Here is a 15,895-nt window from a genome sequence, read left to right as displayed (position 1 = left end):
CTCTTGGCAAAGATAGACTCCTCCGTTAAAATGATCATCGTAAGTTTGGAAGCCCCTGCAGCCCCATTAAGTGTGGTGTTACTGAAAATATTATGTTTATCATTTCATTTTTTAAGATATATTTGATTGTCAGAATTGCCTGCTAAATACCAGTTCTCTTGTCCGTGGAGGTTTCTGGAAGGACTCGGAAACCAGATGTGTAGTAAACAACTGTTAATTGGGGAATATTTAAGCACATGAAACTGTCTAAATGCCAGGCTCTCTCCTTTTGGAATGTACCCATAGTTAATTTACAATACATATCTTCTCTATTTAATCATCCATAGATAAGAATAGTCTAGCAGCTGGGGACAACTGATAATCAATAAACACATAGGCTTTTCATCATCAAGACTTGATGGGGTCAGAACATATTTTAATTAATGTTTTCAGTTTTCCCTCTTGAAATGTCATATCCATTAGAAAAATCCTAGGCTTGATTTCATTTCTAAAGTATCTCATGTACAGCAAGGCCAGTGCTGCAAAGTAAGGCATGTATCCAGTGCAGAGTCCTGACTGAGATCAAGCTGTGCTGAAGTCGGTGGGGGCTGAGTGTAACTTGGCTCATCCCAGGAACAGCCCATTTACCGTGTTTTAGGATTGGTAGAGTGAACCAGATTAAGGTTTCAATATGCAAATGGCTGAATCCCTTCAAATCCCATTGACCGTCAAAAGAAGCTAAAGGCTATGTCAAAAGTTCCGACCCCGAGTACTCTCACTTCCTACGTCTTATTCTGAAAACACACTCTCATGCCAGGTTTCCCCTCATTATAATATCAGAGTTTCTGTTTGAAATTAAGTAGCAGAATTAAACCCATCTCTTTCCCTCTTTCTTGAATAGACCAAACGCACAGGAAACCATGTTTAATATTGTTAGGTTAATCATACAAACTTCAATTCTTCACCACAAAAATTTACACAGATTTAAAAAACTACCAGCAGTTGATCTTACAAGATCACCCTGATTATATACTTAAAGCCAATAATCTTCCTCTGGTGAATATATGCATTACTAATACAGAGGATAATTGTTAGGCTGACTTATGGGAAGGAAGAAGCATTTTGCTTCCTCAGTTCTATTGCAAACTAGCTCTACACCCATACTAGTAGAACTACATTTACACTGAAGTGAAAGAGAGAGGAGAAACCGATCCCTGTAGCCTGAAACTGATGTCCAAAATGTAAAGGGAGAATATAGCATTACTGTCATTGATGCTGTACAGTGTCTCAAAGCATTAATGACCATGGGGGGAAAAACAAAAAGTGAATCCACAAATTGAATTATAAGCATTAGTTTCTTAAAGAAGTAGCTCTTTTAGGAAAGAAAAATAAGATAGCTCTGCTGTCTTAGGGCATGTGTAAATGAAATGGGGGGCCCTAAATTGAAGTGGTGGGTGGGTTTTTAAAAACGCCACCTCAGTTTAGGGCCCTTTAAACCCCCGCGTTGTGCATACACCCAAACTTACCTGCCTCTCTGGTGGTGGGGAGGACAAGCTGCCAGCAGGCAGAGAGGTCCCTGGCTGCAGGGGGGGCTGGTGCTTCCCTCCGCAGAAGCGGTGGCTTCCCACAGGCACCCAGCTCAGGCGGTCCCAAGGGGCACTGCAGCCGTGGAGGGAAGCACCAGGCCCCCATCCAGCTCAGGCAGGCAGACTCCCAGAGGAAAAAAAAAGATCAGGCTCACCACTTTTCTTGGGTGGAGCCAGCCTTCCCGCACTGCTGCCAGGCACCTATGTCACGAGTTTTGCCTGTCAGCAGCTAGGGGTGCAGGGCCCAAAGCCCCCTGCACCTATCTCCGTAACAGCTGGCAGGCTTCAGGGCCCAGCAGGCCTGCAGTTTTCACCCCCCTCTGCCCTAAGACAGACACAGTCCCACAAGCACTCATGACACGAGTTTTGCCTGTCAGCCGCCAGAGGTGCAGGGCCCCAGAACCTGCACCTGTTTCCTTGAGAGCTGGCAGGCTTCATGGCCTCAGCAGGAGCTAGCAGGCCTGCAGCTTTCACCCTGCTGCGCCTTAACACGCACAGTGTCATCCATGTCACGAGTTTTTTGCTTGTCCACAGCTTGAGGTGCAATTTCCCCCAAACCCCTGCACCTATCTCCTTGAAACTTGGCAGGCTTTGTGGCCTCAGCAGGGGCTAGCATGCCTGCAGGTTTTATCCAAATTAGGCCAGAAATGACAAAGTTATAGGCTGTGTCGACCTTCCCTGTTATATCCTATGGGTGAAACGGCGAAACAGCGAAACTGTTTCGATGGAAGGGAACAGAACGCTGTTCCATTGAAACACTGGTCAAAACAGAACGCTGCTGTTTCGCACAGTCCTAGTAGCTAGCAATTTACAATTTTTTTTTACAGAAGGTTGAATTTGTGTGGCCTTTAGATTCAGGTTACATGAAATGCTGCTTGAACCTGCTAGTAAAGAGTATGCAGATAGGCCATTACTATTTGACTGAGGCTCATGATGATTCCAATAATAAAATACTACATTTCATTTTCTAAGAAAAATGTTTAAATATGGTAAAATGTTATATCTCACAAGGTCATAATTTATTAATTGGGGATCTTTCACTCTAACTACATTTTTGGATTCCTATGAAAATTCTTTAAAAACTCTAAAAGGTTTTCTTTTTCCCTGTTCCTATGAAAACTCACAACATGAACATGAGCATTTTTTGCATTGTATTACAGGAAACAATTCCTGCTTGTTTGCTTCAAGTGACTTTTATCTTGTCTTACCCATAATCTTTGGAATTTGAGGAAGAAGTTGGATTTACATTTTATGAGTGCTTCTGTCAGTCCTTGTGCTTAATACCAGACATTTATAATGGGATGGCAAATTCTTTCCCTCTCCCGTCTCCCTCCTTCCCCTTTCTCCCCCACCACATCTTGTTATTAATTGTCTTCTTCTTTTTTTTTTTTTTTTTAATGAGAAAATGTATTAAGACTTTTGGCCTGTCTCTTTTGCGGTATTTTCTGGTGTCCTGTGTTATACAAAAAATGCATATGCGAAATAATAACTTGCGTAACTTTGCAGGTGGAGGTATGCGTGCTCCTTTAGATTAGGAAGCAGTAACGTATGGCCTGTGGACCAGATCCAGCCCACAGAGGGTTTAGATTGGGCCCCCAGAGCTGAATTCAGCAGCATGCCATGGCAGGGAGGCTTCGCTTGCTCTATGCCACAGTCAGGTATGGGGGCTTTGTCATCTGCCCATGATGTGCTACGCAGGGTTCTATGAATTACACTTTGACTCTTGCAAGAGAGTCTGCAAAAACAATTAAACCAGTTCATTGGAAAGACCAATCTGATGAGAGACCCCCCAGTTATGATTTTCAAATCTTACAGGGAGGCTTTTGTCTTTTTATCGGGGGCTCAGCACCCCCACCCCCCCACCTCCTGTCCTGAGCTCCCCTGTAATTCTCACTGTCACTGATAGTGTTGTTGGGCTTTGACCCCTTTTTGGCCAGTGCCTTGTCCCCTAGCGATGTCAGGGTGAGATCCCGATTTCAGCACCACCTATGTGATCTGATTGCTGCTCCTGCTTCCCTGCCACAGCGTTGATGTTATTCTTAGGAGGCACACACTCACCATGGTGCTGCAGCTGGGCACTGGAGGCTTCAGCAAAAGGGGACTCTATCCACACCAGGACACAGATGAGCACTGGGGGCTTCAACAGGGGGGCAGCTTTGGCCACTCCTAAGCCGGGGGCAGGGAGAAAATGCAGTAACTACGGTGCATTAATGAACATGTAGATGCATCTACTGTGGGCCAAAATTCTATTCCACCTATTAGCCATTTTAGTGGCATTTAGGCATATAAGTGTGATCCCATTCTACCCTTCCCAAGTCCTTGAAAAAATGTTACTCTTGTAGCAAACTTAACATCTTAGCCTTGAACCAAGTCATAAAAAGCAACAAGAAGAAAGAGAACCCATCCACATTTGTACTAGTATTTTTTCCAGGCTTTGAGCAGAGTGGAACAAGGACATGTCCATAGGACTTAGACACCTAAATGAACAGGATAAGAGTTGATCCAGTATGTCTCTAAACAGGAAGTGAGAAGACAAGGACAAATAAGCTAACAGAAGGCCTAAAGATGTTTTTGAAAATGATTAAATTAAATTCAGTTTCACCTGTTATGTTTTTAATGTTTATTTTAGTAAAAGCAATTAAGTGTAACTTGAGTGTCTCTGTTTTGCAGAATAAGTCACAGTATTCACAAAATTGGGTGAATGGTATTTAAAATGCAGTCACGAAGTGAGAAGTGGATTGGGTAACCAACAGTAAATGAATTCTCTCTTGAAGAAGGGATACAAGTTTTCATATGCTTAAATGACACACTATATTTTTTTTATATTTTGTTCCACCAGTAGTACAGTGCTGAGAGCATTGTTAAAAGGGAAATTTTGTGCACAGGATCTTTTCAGAACAGCCCAAGGCAGTTTTGGGCTCCATTAATAAGGTAGCACTAAGCTTTGCTGAATCTTGATGTCTCTTTAAAAAATAAACTGGGAAGCTATAGAAAAAAAATCAGACCAAGCTAATTACAGCAATAAATGGACTTCTGAATCAGCTTATAAGGAAAGGGTTATGGAACTAGAATTAATGCACCTAAAACAAATAATATTTAAGTAGGCATGACTCATAAATAGGGACCTACCGAAATCAGGAGTTCACAGATTTTGTGGAAATTGCAAAATCTGGCATTGCCCATGAAATCAGGCAATGCCTGTGAAATCTGAGAAGGGAAAAACACAAAATACTGTCTCCTAGAAGGAGCCAGCAATCCTTGTGGCATTGTAGCCTGGCCATGCAGCCTGCTGTGTGGGGGAAGGGGTGACAGGGGCTGCTGCACAAATGGGAGACCAAGATGGCTGCTGTCTCTCACTGCCAATTGGCTAAGAGGGCTGCCTGTCATGAGGCCTCACCCTTCTACACTAATTGGTGGCCAGGGGAGGTGCTGCATGATGAACCACCCTCACAACAAATCAGCAGTGAGGGGCACAGCTGTATGATGGACTGCACTTGCAGCCAATCAGCAATAAGGAGTGTGACCACAGGGGCCCCTCAGCCATTCCGAGGCATGGGGGCCTCGCCATGATCAGCCTGTGAAAATGGTGGCCAACCCTGCGACTTCCCTGCAAAATTGGCTGGCTGCCACCTTGAGTTGGATAGACCCCTATTCATAAATATTTTAACATAGAAATGCAGGAGAAGAAAAGAGAATAAAAACACTATATCCATGTTACACTTGTTCCAAAGCAAGGATCACTGTTTGACAATAAGAAGCAAAAGTAATAGGAAAATATGTTTGACACCTGGACAGAAAAGCAGTTCATGCAATGTAAAAATGTTCTTTAAGTATAGCACACTTGAAACAAAGAAGAGTTAGGTATATTGCAGTCTCTCATCTAGACTCAAGCTTTTGAACTGCTGACCTGAGGTCTCTTTCCTTATCACAACTCTGTGTTGTTATCTTTGGTTAAAAAGTTGTCTTTAAAAGGCCTCTTCTTTATAGGAGCATTGATAAATGGATGTAATGTAGCTATGAATGAGTAATAGTAAACTGGAGGGTTTCCCACAAATTAAGTAAAATATGGGGGGCAGGGTTCAAACAAAATGGCAAAACTCTGAGGTACTGTAAATGGTATAGGAGACTTACGCCACAGTTTCAAAACCTAGGTGCATTATGTTCTCAAGCCCATAGTTAGAGCCCCTTAAATAAAACTGCTCAACATTGACAAATTCCACTGAAGTTAATGGGAACTTCAAACACTCAACACTTTCAAAAATCAGGCTACTCTTTGTTAAACAGTGAGATATGAAACCAAACTTCCTGTTGCTGAGTTTGGAAATAATGGATCTTGAAACGCAAGGTAGAAAAGCCCAGCCTTCCCTTCCAAATATGTTGTCAGCTTCCTAGTTATAACCAGTGATTAGAGCGATTCTAAACAATGCTGACAGCATGACATCGTCTTTTAAAACCATGGAACAAGGAAGCGGGCTGAAAATGATTGCTAGATTCATGTAAGCTTCTTATATGCAAATTGTATTGCCTAACTAATCATTGCAAAACCATTCTGAGGTAAGAAAGTATTGTTATTGCTATTTTATAAATTGAGAAACAGGCTAAAAGGCTACACAAACTCCCATAAGGCAGGTGGTGGATGATCTGCAGAACTGGGAATAAAAGAATTCATGAGTTCCAGTGCCACACTCAATTTACTGTGCTGCCTCTAGAAGACTGGGAGTTTACAGGCTCAGCCTGATCTGTGTGTAGATGAGCTTTGGGTTATATCAGCAGAGAGAAATGTTAAATACAAATAGGGGCATGATTATGGCCTTTGGTGTTCAGGCTGCAGAGGTTGCTTTACATTTTGCTGTGTTCCTCTGCTGGGAGGTCCTTCAGATCTGTTGCTGTGGCGTAGGGCTATACAACTACCTGAGTTTTTCTTTGAAGAATAGCTGTAACAGTTTTTGTAGCAGACAGAATCTGTCAGCCTTCAAGAATGCCCACTAGTTAGTTCTTCTTTCAGGCCGTGAAGTGATTTTTGCATTATCAGTGGGTGTGTCTGCACGAGATGCTTTACTGCACAGTAGAGCTAATTACTGAACATTAAGCATCCACATCTACATGTGCAGATGCTTACTGTGCAGTAATTAGCTCTAATCACAAATACATTTGCAAATACAAGTAGCAAATTTACTTGTGATTAGTAGCTGTGCAGTAGGGCACGTGTAGACCCCTGACCAGGAGCAAATGTGCTCCCAGGCAACAGGGGGTGGGAGGTTGTTCCCTGCCCCCAGAAGCTGTCTGCTGCTGGGGCAGGCTCTGCCACTGGAGCCCAGGTGGGGACAGTGTCCCACATGATCAGGGGACCAGAGCTGGGGGATCTTTATCTTCCAGCCTGATCCCCATGGTTGCAGGTCCCAGGCTGGGGGGTCCCTGTTTCCCAGCCTAAGCCCTGTGGTCATGGGGCCCACAGTGGGAAATCTTTATTTCCCAACCTAGAGCTCCACCTGGCTGCTGCAGGGGCCAATTGCAGGGCTGCATGGAGCAGAAGCAGTGCTAGGAGTAGCAAGTCTGCTCCCATGTCCCTGCACATATAGACACATGCCCAGGAGCATTTACTCTCAAGTAGTTTACTTAAGAGTAAACTGTTCCCAGATCTTTTGCATATGTACACGCACCCAGTAAGTGTTTTAAGGATGTACAGCAAAATCCCTGTTTTCAGGCATTCTGCTAGCTGGAATACTCTATTAACTGGCACTTCACTGTGGCTGCCATGCTGCTGCCATTCACTACCGTGTCACCACTTTTGTATGAAACCACCCCGCGCTGCCACCGCACTGCCACCATTCACCATCCTGCACTGCTGCCACATGCAAGCCATATGCAATCTTCCCTGCACTGCCATCGCCGCCATCCACCACCCTGATTAAAAGTAAAAGAATAGTGAACAGCTAATTCAGTTGTCCTTATTTATGTCCTTGTTTACTTTTTGTCTATCTCTTACCTTGAGCAGTACAGCTTCCAAGTATTGCAAGGGAAATTATGTCTTTGAGTAAAAACTATTGTTTTCATGAGAATTTTCAAAATACAAATATTTCTGTTAGTCTTGATTTCCAGCAGAGCTTGTGTTTAAAAGGGGGAAGACCAATATCAACATGCCATTGTCCTTTGAACCTGTGATTTCCAGTTCTTAGGATTTACTGAAGACAAGACTGCAGCCAAGTAGTGTCAGGGAAAGGTTAAAGGGTTTCTGCCAGTTTCCAGTGTATGTTCACTATTACACTTATTAAATGGTACTGCTTCAAAAATCCATGGTTCTGTAAAAGGACAATGTGTGTTATCTCATATTTCTGGCCTTCAAATTGTTGGCCTACTCTATAACATCACAAGAGTACTTGCTGTTCAGAGCAGCTGAGCAGGGATATAAATCTGCAGTTTACCTTGGCCCTAGTCAGTGTTCAGTTTGCTTTACGACTTGCTCATGCTAATCAGGTGTCTTACTTTCCTTTCCATCCCTCTCTTCCAGCTATAAATCATGGGTGGTGGGGGTGATTTCTAATTGCCTCTCTCATTGTGATTAATAATGGTATGTTGCTATTTCATGGATTTCTCTGTTTTGAGCCTTTTGGAAAGAAAACTGAATCCATATGAATATGATTATACGGCCACTTAAGCAGGACCCTCTATTCATGGCTAGGGGAACATGTGTTTCTTAATTCTGTTTCCTGTTATCACAGTAGTGTCAGCATAAATAAAACAATGATCTTTGAAAGAGAAGAGATGCTCTTTATTACAGATTTGAGATTTTTTTCTTCTTCTTCAAGGGACACTATGTTATTCTATACAGAGCATGCTTATGCCTTATAGATTTATGCCTGCTAAGCATTTATGTAAGCTAGAGTACAAATTAAGTGTTCACTCCTAAAGAGCTGTATATCTCTCTCTTAACTGTTTCTGGTAGAATTAGAAGAATATGATGTCTTTCGACTTACATCCCTTTCCCCAGTGAGGAACTTCCCCAGTGAGCCACATTAAATGTCACTATCTGAAGGCGTTGTTTTCCAAAAGAAAATAGTTTCATTGATTCTATTAACTAGCTGTTTTCCATAGAATAAACAACAGTGAGTAGAGATGACTATAGAAAAGACTGCTTTAAGAAAGCAATCTGGCACTGATCCAGGAATAAGTTTTGTGTGGGTGGCCCTATATGCCTTTTTTTTATATGAGCTCCGTAAGGGCCTGTTCCTTTGGATCCATTTGCAGGGCTGAAGCCCGTAATGTAGACGTTTAACAGAACTTTGGTAGAAAGATTCAAAATATTCTTATTCTAAGAATTCTAGCTACGGTTTAGTGTGGTCTTGCTGCTTTTTCAATTGTATTGCTCCCTGTTGTGACTTCCTTGCATTACTAACCACTCTAGTGTTTTATTTATAAAACTGAATTGAATTAATATTTATTATCGTTTTTCTGTCCCCTTCCCTGATATCTCTTCTCCTCACCCAACATGAGAGTATAACTTGGCTGCAGTGATACAGATCTTTCAGGACCAAAATGGGGGGTTGCATGATACTGATGCTCCCTGACCAAAAGTGGCAATGTCTATTTACTGGCTAATGGAAACATTAACTCCAGGTAATTCTCTCAAGATCTCAAGGGAATGAAGAAGGACAGCTGCACCTAGTTTCTGGAAGCCAATGTCAAAAGGCCAGTCTGCTAGAAAGGACTGCTGCATTAGGAAAGGGACAGCTCTCCACTCCTTCCCTCTTAGCCCTCCCTTGTTGTTGACTATGGATAAACAATACAGGAGTTCTTCTGTTGCAAAGAATTCAGAAAGACCACAGCAAGTCAGAATGTTGTTTGTACTATGGATTCCTATTCAAAATCTCTGGGTTTGTTTTGTGACTCCTGTATTTGCATACCCAATACTGCTAATATTAAGTGATACCCTTAAAAGGATTGTGCTCACCCTGATTGAAAACCACTGTTCTAAGTGGTCTCTTTTAGTTTGTCAGTATCCAAAAATTGAAATTTATACAAGGTAGCCAGACATAGCATTGTTGCATGCCCAGCAGGATAATTTGCGTCACAATAAATGTCTAAGGCCTCGTCTTGAGAGAGATTCTAGAGCAGCAGTAGTGTTGGAGTGATGTAGCTGTAATGGTCCAGGAATTATGAGAAGCAAAGATTTTGTGGGTGATATTTTTTATTGGGCCTGTGAGTGATATCTTTATTTATTATCCCAGCATGGCTGAGAAAAAAGACAAACTTTTGAATGCAAGGCATTCTTCATCAGATCTGAGTTCAGAGTTATATCACCTCGGTAGAGCACAGTATGGCTTTTTCTACCATCTACCAGCTGGCAGAAGATACCTGTAGACTCCGCAAGAACTACTTCACAGTCAGGGGGGCTAGGATCTGGAACCAACTTCCAAGGGAAGCGGTGCTGGCTCCTACCCTGGGGGTCTTTAAGAAGAGGCTTGACTCCCTGGCTGGAGTCATTTGAGCCCAGTTTTTCTCCTGCCCGGGCGGGGGGTCGGACTTGAAGATCTACAAGGTCGCCTCTGACCCTACTTCTATGATTCTATGATATTTTTTCATGTTCTGGCTATTACAGTGTCTTCTCAGGATACTATGGTGCACAGCTGTTAGGCAGAGCTGCACATATACGTATTTTCTGGCACCTGCCTTCTGCTGCCAAAATTTCTGATGGCAGAGGCAGCTGAGCATGGGCAGAGCCTTATGTTACAATTGAACACACAGTTAAAGGTCCTTTTTGAATGTCCAAGCTTTGACATGCTCCTCCCAGTGATTAGCATTACTACAGTTCAGTCTCTTGGACAACCACAGTAGGCAGATGCTAATAGGTCACAAATACAATTTCACTAAAGAGAATTTGTCAGTTCAAAAGACCATTCAAATATATCCTCACTTGTCACTTAACTCTAAAAACTGAGTAAACTGACACAGTTATCAGCTCAGTATGGAGCTGATGATGGAACCAACGAAAGAATAATGAGGAAAAAACAGTTTACTATTATAGGAGCCATTTTACTTCTCTCACCAAATAAACCAAGCACCCTAATTAAGAGTAAACTGAATTAAGAAGTTGTTTTGAAATAGACACCAAATGTTCTGTGGCTTGTCTTTCTCCTGTCTGAGTAGCTTGACCCCTCACTTGCATGCTAAGAAGCATTTCCACAAGGTATCTGTTTCCTGGACCTTTCATACATTAAACTTGTCCTGACACACAGCACATCAGCATCATGGACGGTATATGTTATGCAGTGTGTGGTGTATGCGTCACATTTTACGAAAGACTTTGTGTCCCTGAGGGTTTCTGCAGTAATTTCCATGATTTTGTCCTAGATGGCTTTTATGTGAAAGACGTCAGTTAACTTTAGCCGCGAAGAAGAGAGAATACCAGTAACAAGACAGTAATTAAAAGGCAGAATTCATTCTAATGAATGCCTTTCTAATGGCTGCAGTGGCAGAGTGGAGGTGCTGTTTGTGAAAAGTTTCTGGTGCTGAGTGATTTATCCACAGTGGTTTTGGTGACTCTAATTAAGCATCAAATCACTAAGAGTTCGGGACCCTTCCAGCTCATCACAGTGACTTTCCTCAGGCAGCCCCAGGGGTTTGAAAGCAACTGTCTGTGTGATGCTTGTTCTGTCACACAGAATCCGTCTTAAGGCTCAGTAGGCACTGAAAATAGGTTATGTACAATTAAATGGATTGTATTTTTATCTCTCATGATGCCTTATCCTTAGCTTCTCTTTTTAAATTTTTTTTTTTTATTTTGTAGCACTAGACCTAGAAAGGATCTTGTTGCTGCTAAGGTTAGGATTTGTGGTTGGGGTTTTTATTTGTGAGAGCAGTCAAGCTCCAGTGAGATCCAATGAACAGCTGTTGCCTTGAGAACTGTGCCATTACTTCCCCTACGGGCATGCCACTCACTGCTGCTTTGTTCTGGATGTGACTCACAAATCTCCCCACCTCACCCCTCAGGATAATGCCAGCTGGCCAGTACTTACTATCTCTTGGGCCTTATCTAGACTAGGAAAAAGGTGGGTATTTTCAATCCCAGTAGCTTACCTGAAACCCTCACATAACACCAATGTAGACTGAAAACCCCACATTACACCAATTAGGTGTGTTTTAAATTACATTAGCAGCATTAGCTTGAAAAAAATACCTGTGTCAAACATAAAATGGGGCTTTCAGAACAAGTCAAGCTAGCTTCATCTCGTGTTCTAGGTCTGAATATACATAAGTTTGGAAGTATTTTGGCTCTGAAGTTCTGGGTTTTGCTCATAGATAAGAATCCAATTTGAAATAGAAGCTGTCACAAAAATTCAAAAGGAAGGCAAGGGAGAGAGATCATCTGTGTGTGCAGCAGGGTGTTGGTGTGCTAGTAGAGTGACAGCTTCTACAGCAGAAAACCTTTGCCATGTGGCAGAATTCAGTAAGCTACTGTGCATGTGGGATTTTATTTCACGAACAAGCTTTCAGGCCACACACTGATCTCTTTCATTAGCAGAAGACAAAGGGCAGATTATAGACTCTAGTCTTTGATTTGATCAACCACCTGCTATGTCTATCTTTTGCTTTTGGACCCTCCAGAACTATGTCTACAAGCAAGTATATCTCTAAATTTTCTCTTCCTTGGATGTTGACTTTTCAAGTAAAATAATAACATAGATAATTATAAGATGGCATCTATTTCCTCCTTTTTGATTCTGTGAAACCTGGACAAGGCTGACATTCTTCAATGTTGCATAGTGTCTGCATTTCATAGGTTAGCAAAATGGTTTGATTGCAATAGTTAACCTTGATGCAGTTAACTGTTCCTCAGTGCCAAATGCTTGTAAGCAGGAGATATCAAAATGCAAGTTTTACTATTATCTCCTTTTTTCCCACCTCTCTTCTTGCTTTGTCTTAGATGTAAAGGAGCATCCCATTATGGCCTTACAAAGGAACGAAAGAGACGTTCGCAAGATGGCTCTCCAGACTGTAGTTCCACTTTAACAGTAGCGGCTCTTGGCCCAGAGCTCTCTGCAGCTGCAGCTATAGCCTTAATGACAGATGAACCAGGCCTAGTTAATCCAGGCTTCAACCCCGCCTCTGAGGACAGCCAGTCGGGGAGTAGTTCTGGAGATCCCAATAGAAGCAACCGAAACAGAAGTAAGTGCTAAAAAATGATTTTCTTGGAGTCTAGAGGCCTTTCTCTGTATGTGTTCTGTAACAGAATCATAGAAAAATCAAATCATAGAAAATCATTAGTCAAAGTATTTATATTTAGGATGAAAAAGGCACATTTTGAAATGATTTAGTGTTTTATGGATACAGTGGTTTCATAGGAAAACCATAGGAAACAAATCTTTCAAAACTCTCCCTAAAATTCCAAGGTTATGTCACTCAAGGAAGTTGGCATTGTTAAAAACGAAATACATGGTTAAAAGAAGTGACATCTAAACCCCTGGCAGACATGTAGGTAAAGCCAAATGGGATCTGATGCATGATCATCAACACATCAGAGCAGGAGGCATGATTGTGGGATCACGCATCACGTCACATCATCCACATTGCCTGTGCAGAGGTACCCCTGAATCAGCTGTCAGGACTCTCAGCTGCAAGAGAACATGGTGCGCCCCCACATCTAGGAGCCTGGATCAGTTGACAGAGCTCCCAGCCGTGGGAATGTACGGTGTGCCCCGTGGCTGGGAACCTGGATCAGCTGATGGGGCTCCCAGCCGTGGGCCACACATTCAATTAATGTTGTGATAGGAACCAGCCACAAAGTTATTCCACATTTTTTGGAAGTCACCATGTGGTTTATTCCTTATTTTATGATGCCATTGATTGCTTTAACATATGGCCAAGTTACAATTTAATACGTAATTAACCTGGGGGCCCAAGAAGTCTTTCCATGTTTCTTCATTCCTTAGCATGCTACTACCTCCAAAGGAGTGGCAAATTTGAAAATACAGTTTGGCCAAATCTTGACATGAGTTTTGGCCAAAGAAAAAGAATTGGTAAAGTCAGAAACAATCGTGGGTGTGGGGGGGAGCAGGAGCTAGTAATGCATTTCTTGTCTTGGGAAAATGGACAGAGGTCTAAAAAAGAATGAATTAAAAATTAGCTGAAATAAAAACTAAAGAGCAAAGCTTTGGCTCTGAGGACATGTGGTGGAAGAACAGAAGGAAAGGTGCATACTGAGCATCAGAATCCAAGGCTGGTGGCACAGAATTGAATCCTGCTAGATTAGCTGAATCTTTGTGTGTTAAATCTGGTTTGGGGGAGTTCTGTGCCACTACATGCATAGCACGGAAAGATGCAGAGTAATTCAAGTGCCCTGATTCTGTCTATGGCACAGCAAAAACAAGAATACATTATTTGTATTTAAATTTGTATACATTTATATTGCCTTGCCAAGTCAGTTTCAGTCTTTTTTTCTCCTCCCTCATTAAATAAGCACATTATTAGTTTTGCTTAAATTAAAAAATAATGTTCTAATGTATTGCCTATTTAAAACTAGGATCTGTTTCTGGTTTTTCACCTCTCTATTTGTGACTAATTTTACTACAGAAGGTCAGACTAGATGAGCCCAAAGGTCTCCTCTAGGCTCATGTTCTTCTTTATATCTATTAAAATATTAACAGTAGTCTGTTTTTTGAGGGAGCAGGGGAAGGGAAGGGAGTGAATGGTGAAAGAGCACTGTGGTAGGTTTACAGCAGTGTCATAAGCTGCCTCCATAGAAAGACCTAGCAATAGTCCCAGTTGCCTCCCTTCAGGTTGGTGGAACATAAAAGGCTCATTTGCTGGGGCAGTGATCCTTTCTTTAACATGCGTTTTCCACTAGGCATTCCATAGCAATGCTTTAGCTTTGGATAATGTAGTCCACCACACACTCCCCCTAGAAGTGAACACCATATTTCGGACTAGCTTCATAGATGGGATTAAAGATTTATAGACCAGCAGTCAGCAGCGCTGCCAGAATGCCACCAAAGCCCCCTGGGTCTGCAGGCCAGATTCAGTGGTTTCGGGGGCTGGACCTGGTCCATGAGCCATAAATTGTCAGTCCATGTTCTAGAGTGTAGGTAGGTAAAGGTAGCACAACGATTCTTAGAATTAAGGCTGATATATCTATGGGGCCAGGTGAAAAATTTAGGCAGCCAAGTGCAAAGATGAAGGGGAGGGGAGACTACAGAATGCTTTCACCATTTCTATGACTTGTGTCCTCCATACATACCTAAGGTGATAGACAAGATATGTTTTTTTATGTCATTCAACCCAAAGTTGCTGCACTCTGTTTTTCCTGTCTTGCAGCTCAGCACTTTGAACGTTCCACTATAAGAAGTAGGTCTTTTAAAAAAATAAATAAAGCTTTCAGCGTTCTTCGACGAACAAAAAGTGGAAGTGCAGTATCAAACCAGGCTGACCGGGAGAGGGAAAATACTGGCAACTCTATTGCCTCAGAAGAAGGTAATGCTTTGTTGTGTATTGTGCTATATACTGTGACGGTATGAACAAGTTGCTTCACATGACATGATGCATGGGTCTTAAATCTTGCAAGTGGTTTTTAAAATATAACATTATTCTGTCTTTAAAAGAAAATGCAGTTGTGAGCTCAGGGTGACAAGTTATAGACGCATGACATCTAAATGGGGATGTTCTACTAATAGAAGGCTTGCTGCAGAGACAACCATGGCATGCGATTCGGAGACTGGGTATCCTGATTCTGTTGCTGGCTCTGTCACTAATTCCCTCTGTGACTGATCAATTCATTTAATCAATGTGTGCATTTTTATTTTCCCCTAAGATATTTGGATACTACCTCATCCATATTACAGGGGTTGTGGTGCTTTGTTAATGTTTATAAAGCATCTGGAAGATCCCCAGAGGGAATCTCTTTAAAATATTATCATTATTCCATCATTTGCATTTGAGTTTTTGGTAGCACATGTATGTCATCATAGCCAGATAGGTAACACTGCAAGGACACCAAGCTCTATAACAGGGAAACAGAGGCAAGTTGCTATGTACCAAATGTAAGGATAAGGAAGTGGAAGAAACATTAATTAGCACTTAACATGCTCAAAGCACTACTCAAATGTTAAACTAAATGTATTGTATTTATGGTGCTTGTATATGAGACTCCAGCACTGCTGCACTGTGGGGAAGTGACAACACCTTTAGAAAGAGAATGGTCTAAATGAAGTTTATTATTACTTCACCTTGAACTTCAGTGATGGGTACGTGGGGCAGAATATCAGTTCTGCCCCCAAACCAGGTATCCAGTTGCATATTTCTGTTTGATTAGATCAGCATTTTAAAAAGGAAAATGCCCA

The 15,895-nt window shown here is 42.0% G+C and overlaps 1 protein-coding gene across 1 annotated transcript in view; it reads left to right on the top strand.

Annotated features, from left to right (window-relative positions):
- Nucleotides 1–15,895, top strand: part of LNX1 (ligand of numb-protein X 1) — a 116,956-nt gene that overhangs the window by 56,886 nt on the left and 44,175 nt on the right. Inside the window, exons 7-8 of the mRNA XM_090035925.1 lie at nucleotides 12,487–12,728; nucleotides 14,874–15,029. Coding sequence (XP_089892051.1) covers nucleotides 12,487–12,728; nucleotides 14,874–15,029 — 398 coding nt within the window. The remainder of the gene's footprint in view (nucleotides 1–12,486; nucleotides 12,729–14,873; nucleotides 15,030–15,895) is intronic.

The sequence above is a fragment of the Crocodylus siamensis genome, chromosome 2 (genome assembly GCF_052110815.1).
Source record: "Crocodylus siamensis isolate JL-2025a chromosome 2, ASM5211081v1, whole genome shotgun sequence".
NCBI classification, from domain to species: domain Eukaryota; kingdom Metazoa; phylum Chordata; order Crocodylia; family Crocodylidae; genus Crocodylus; species Crocodylus siamensis.
This window is presented reverse-complemented; position numbering and strand designations above follow the sequence as displayed.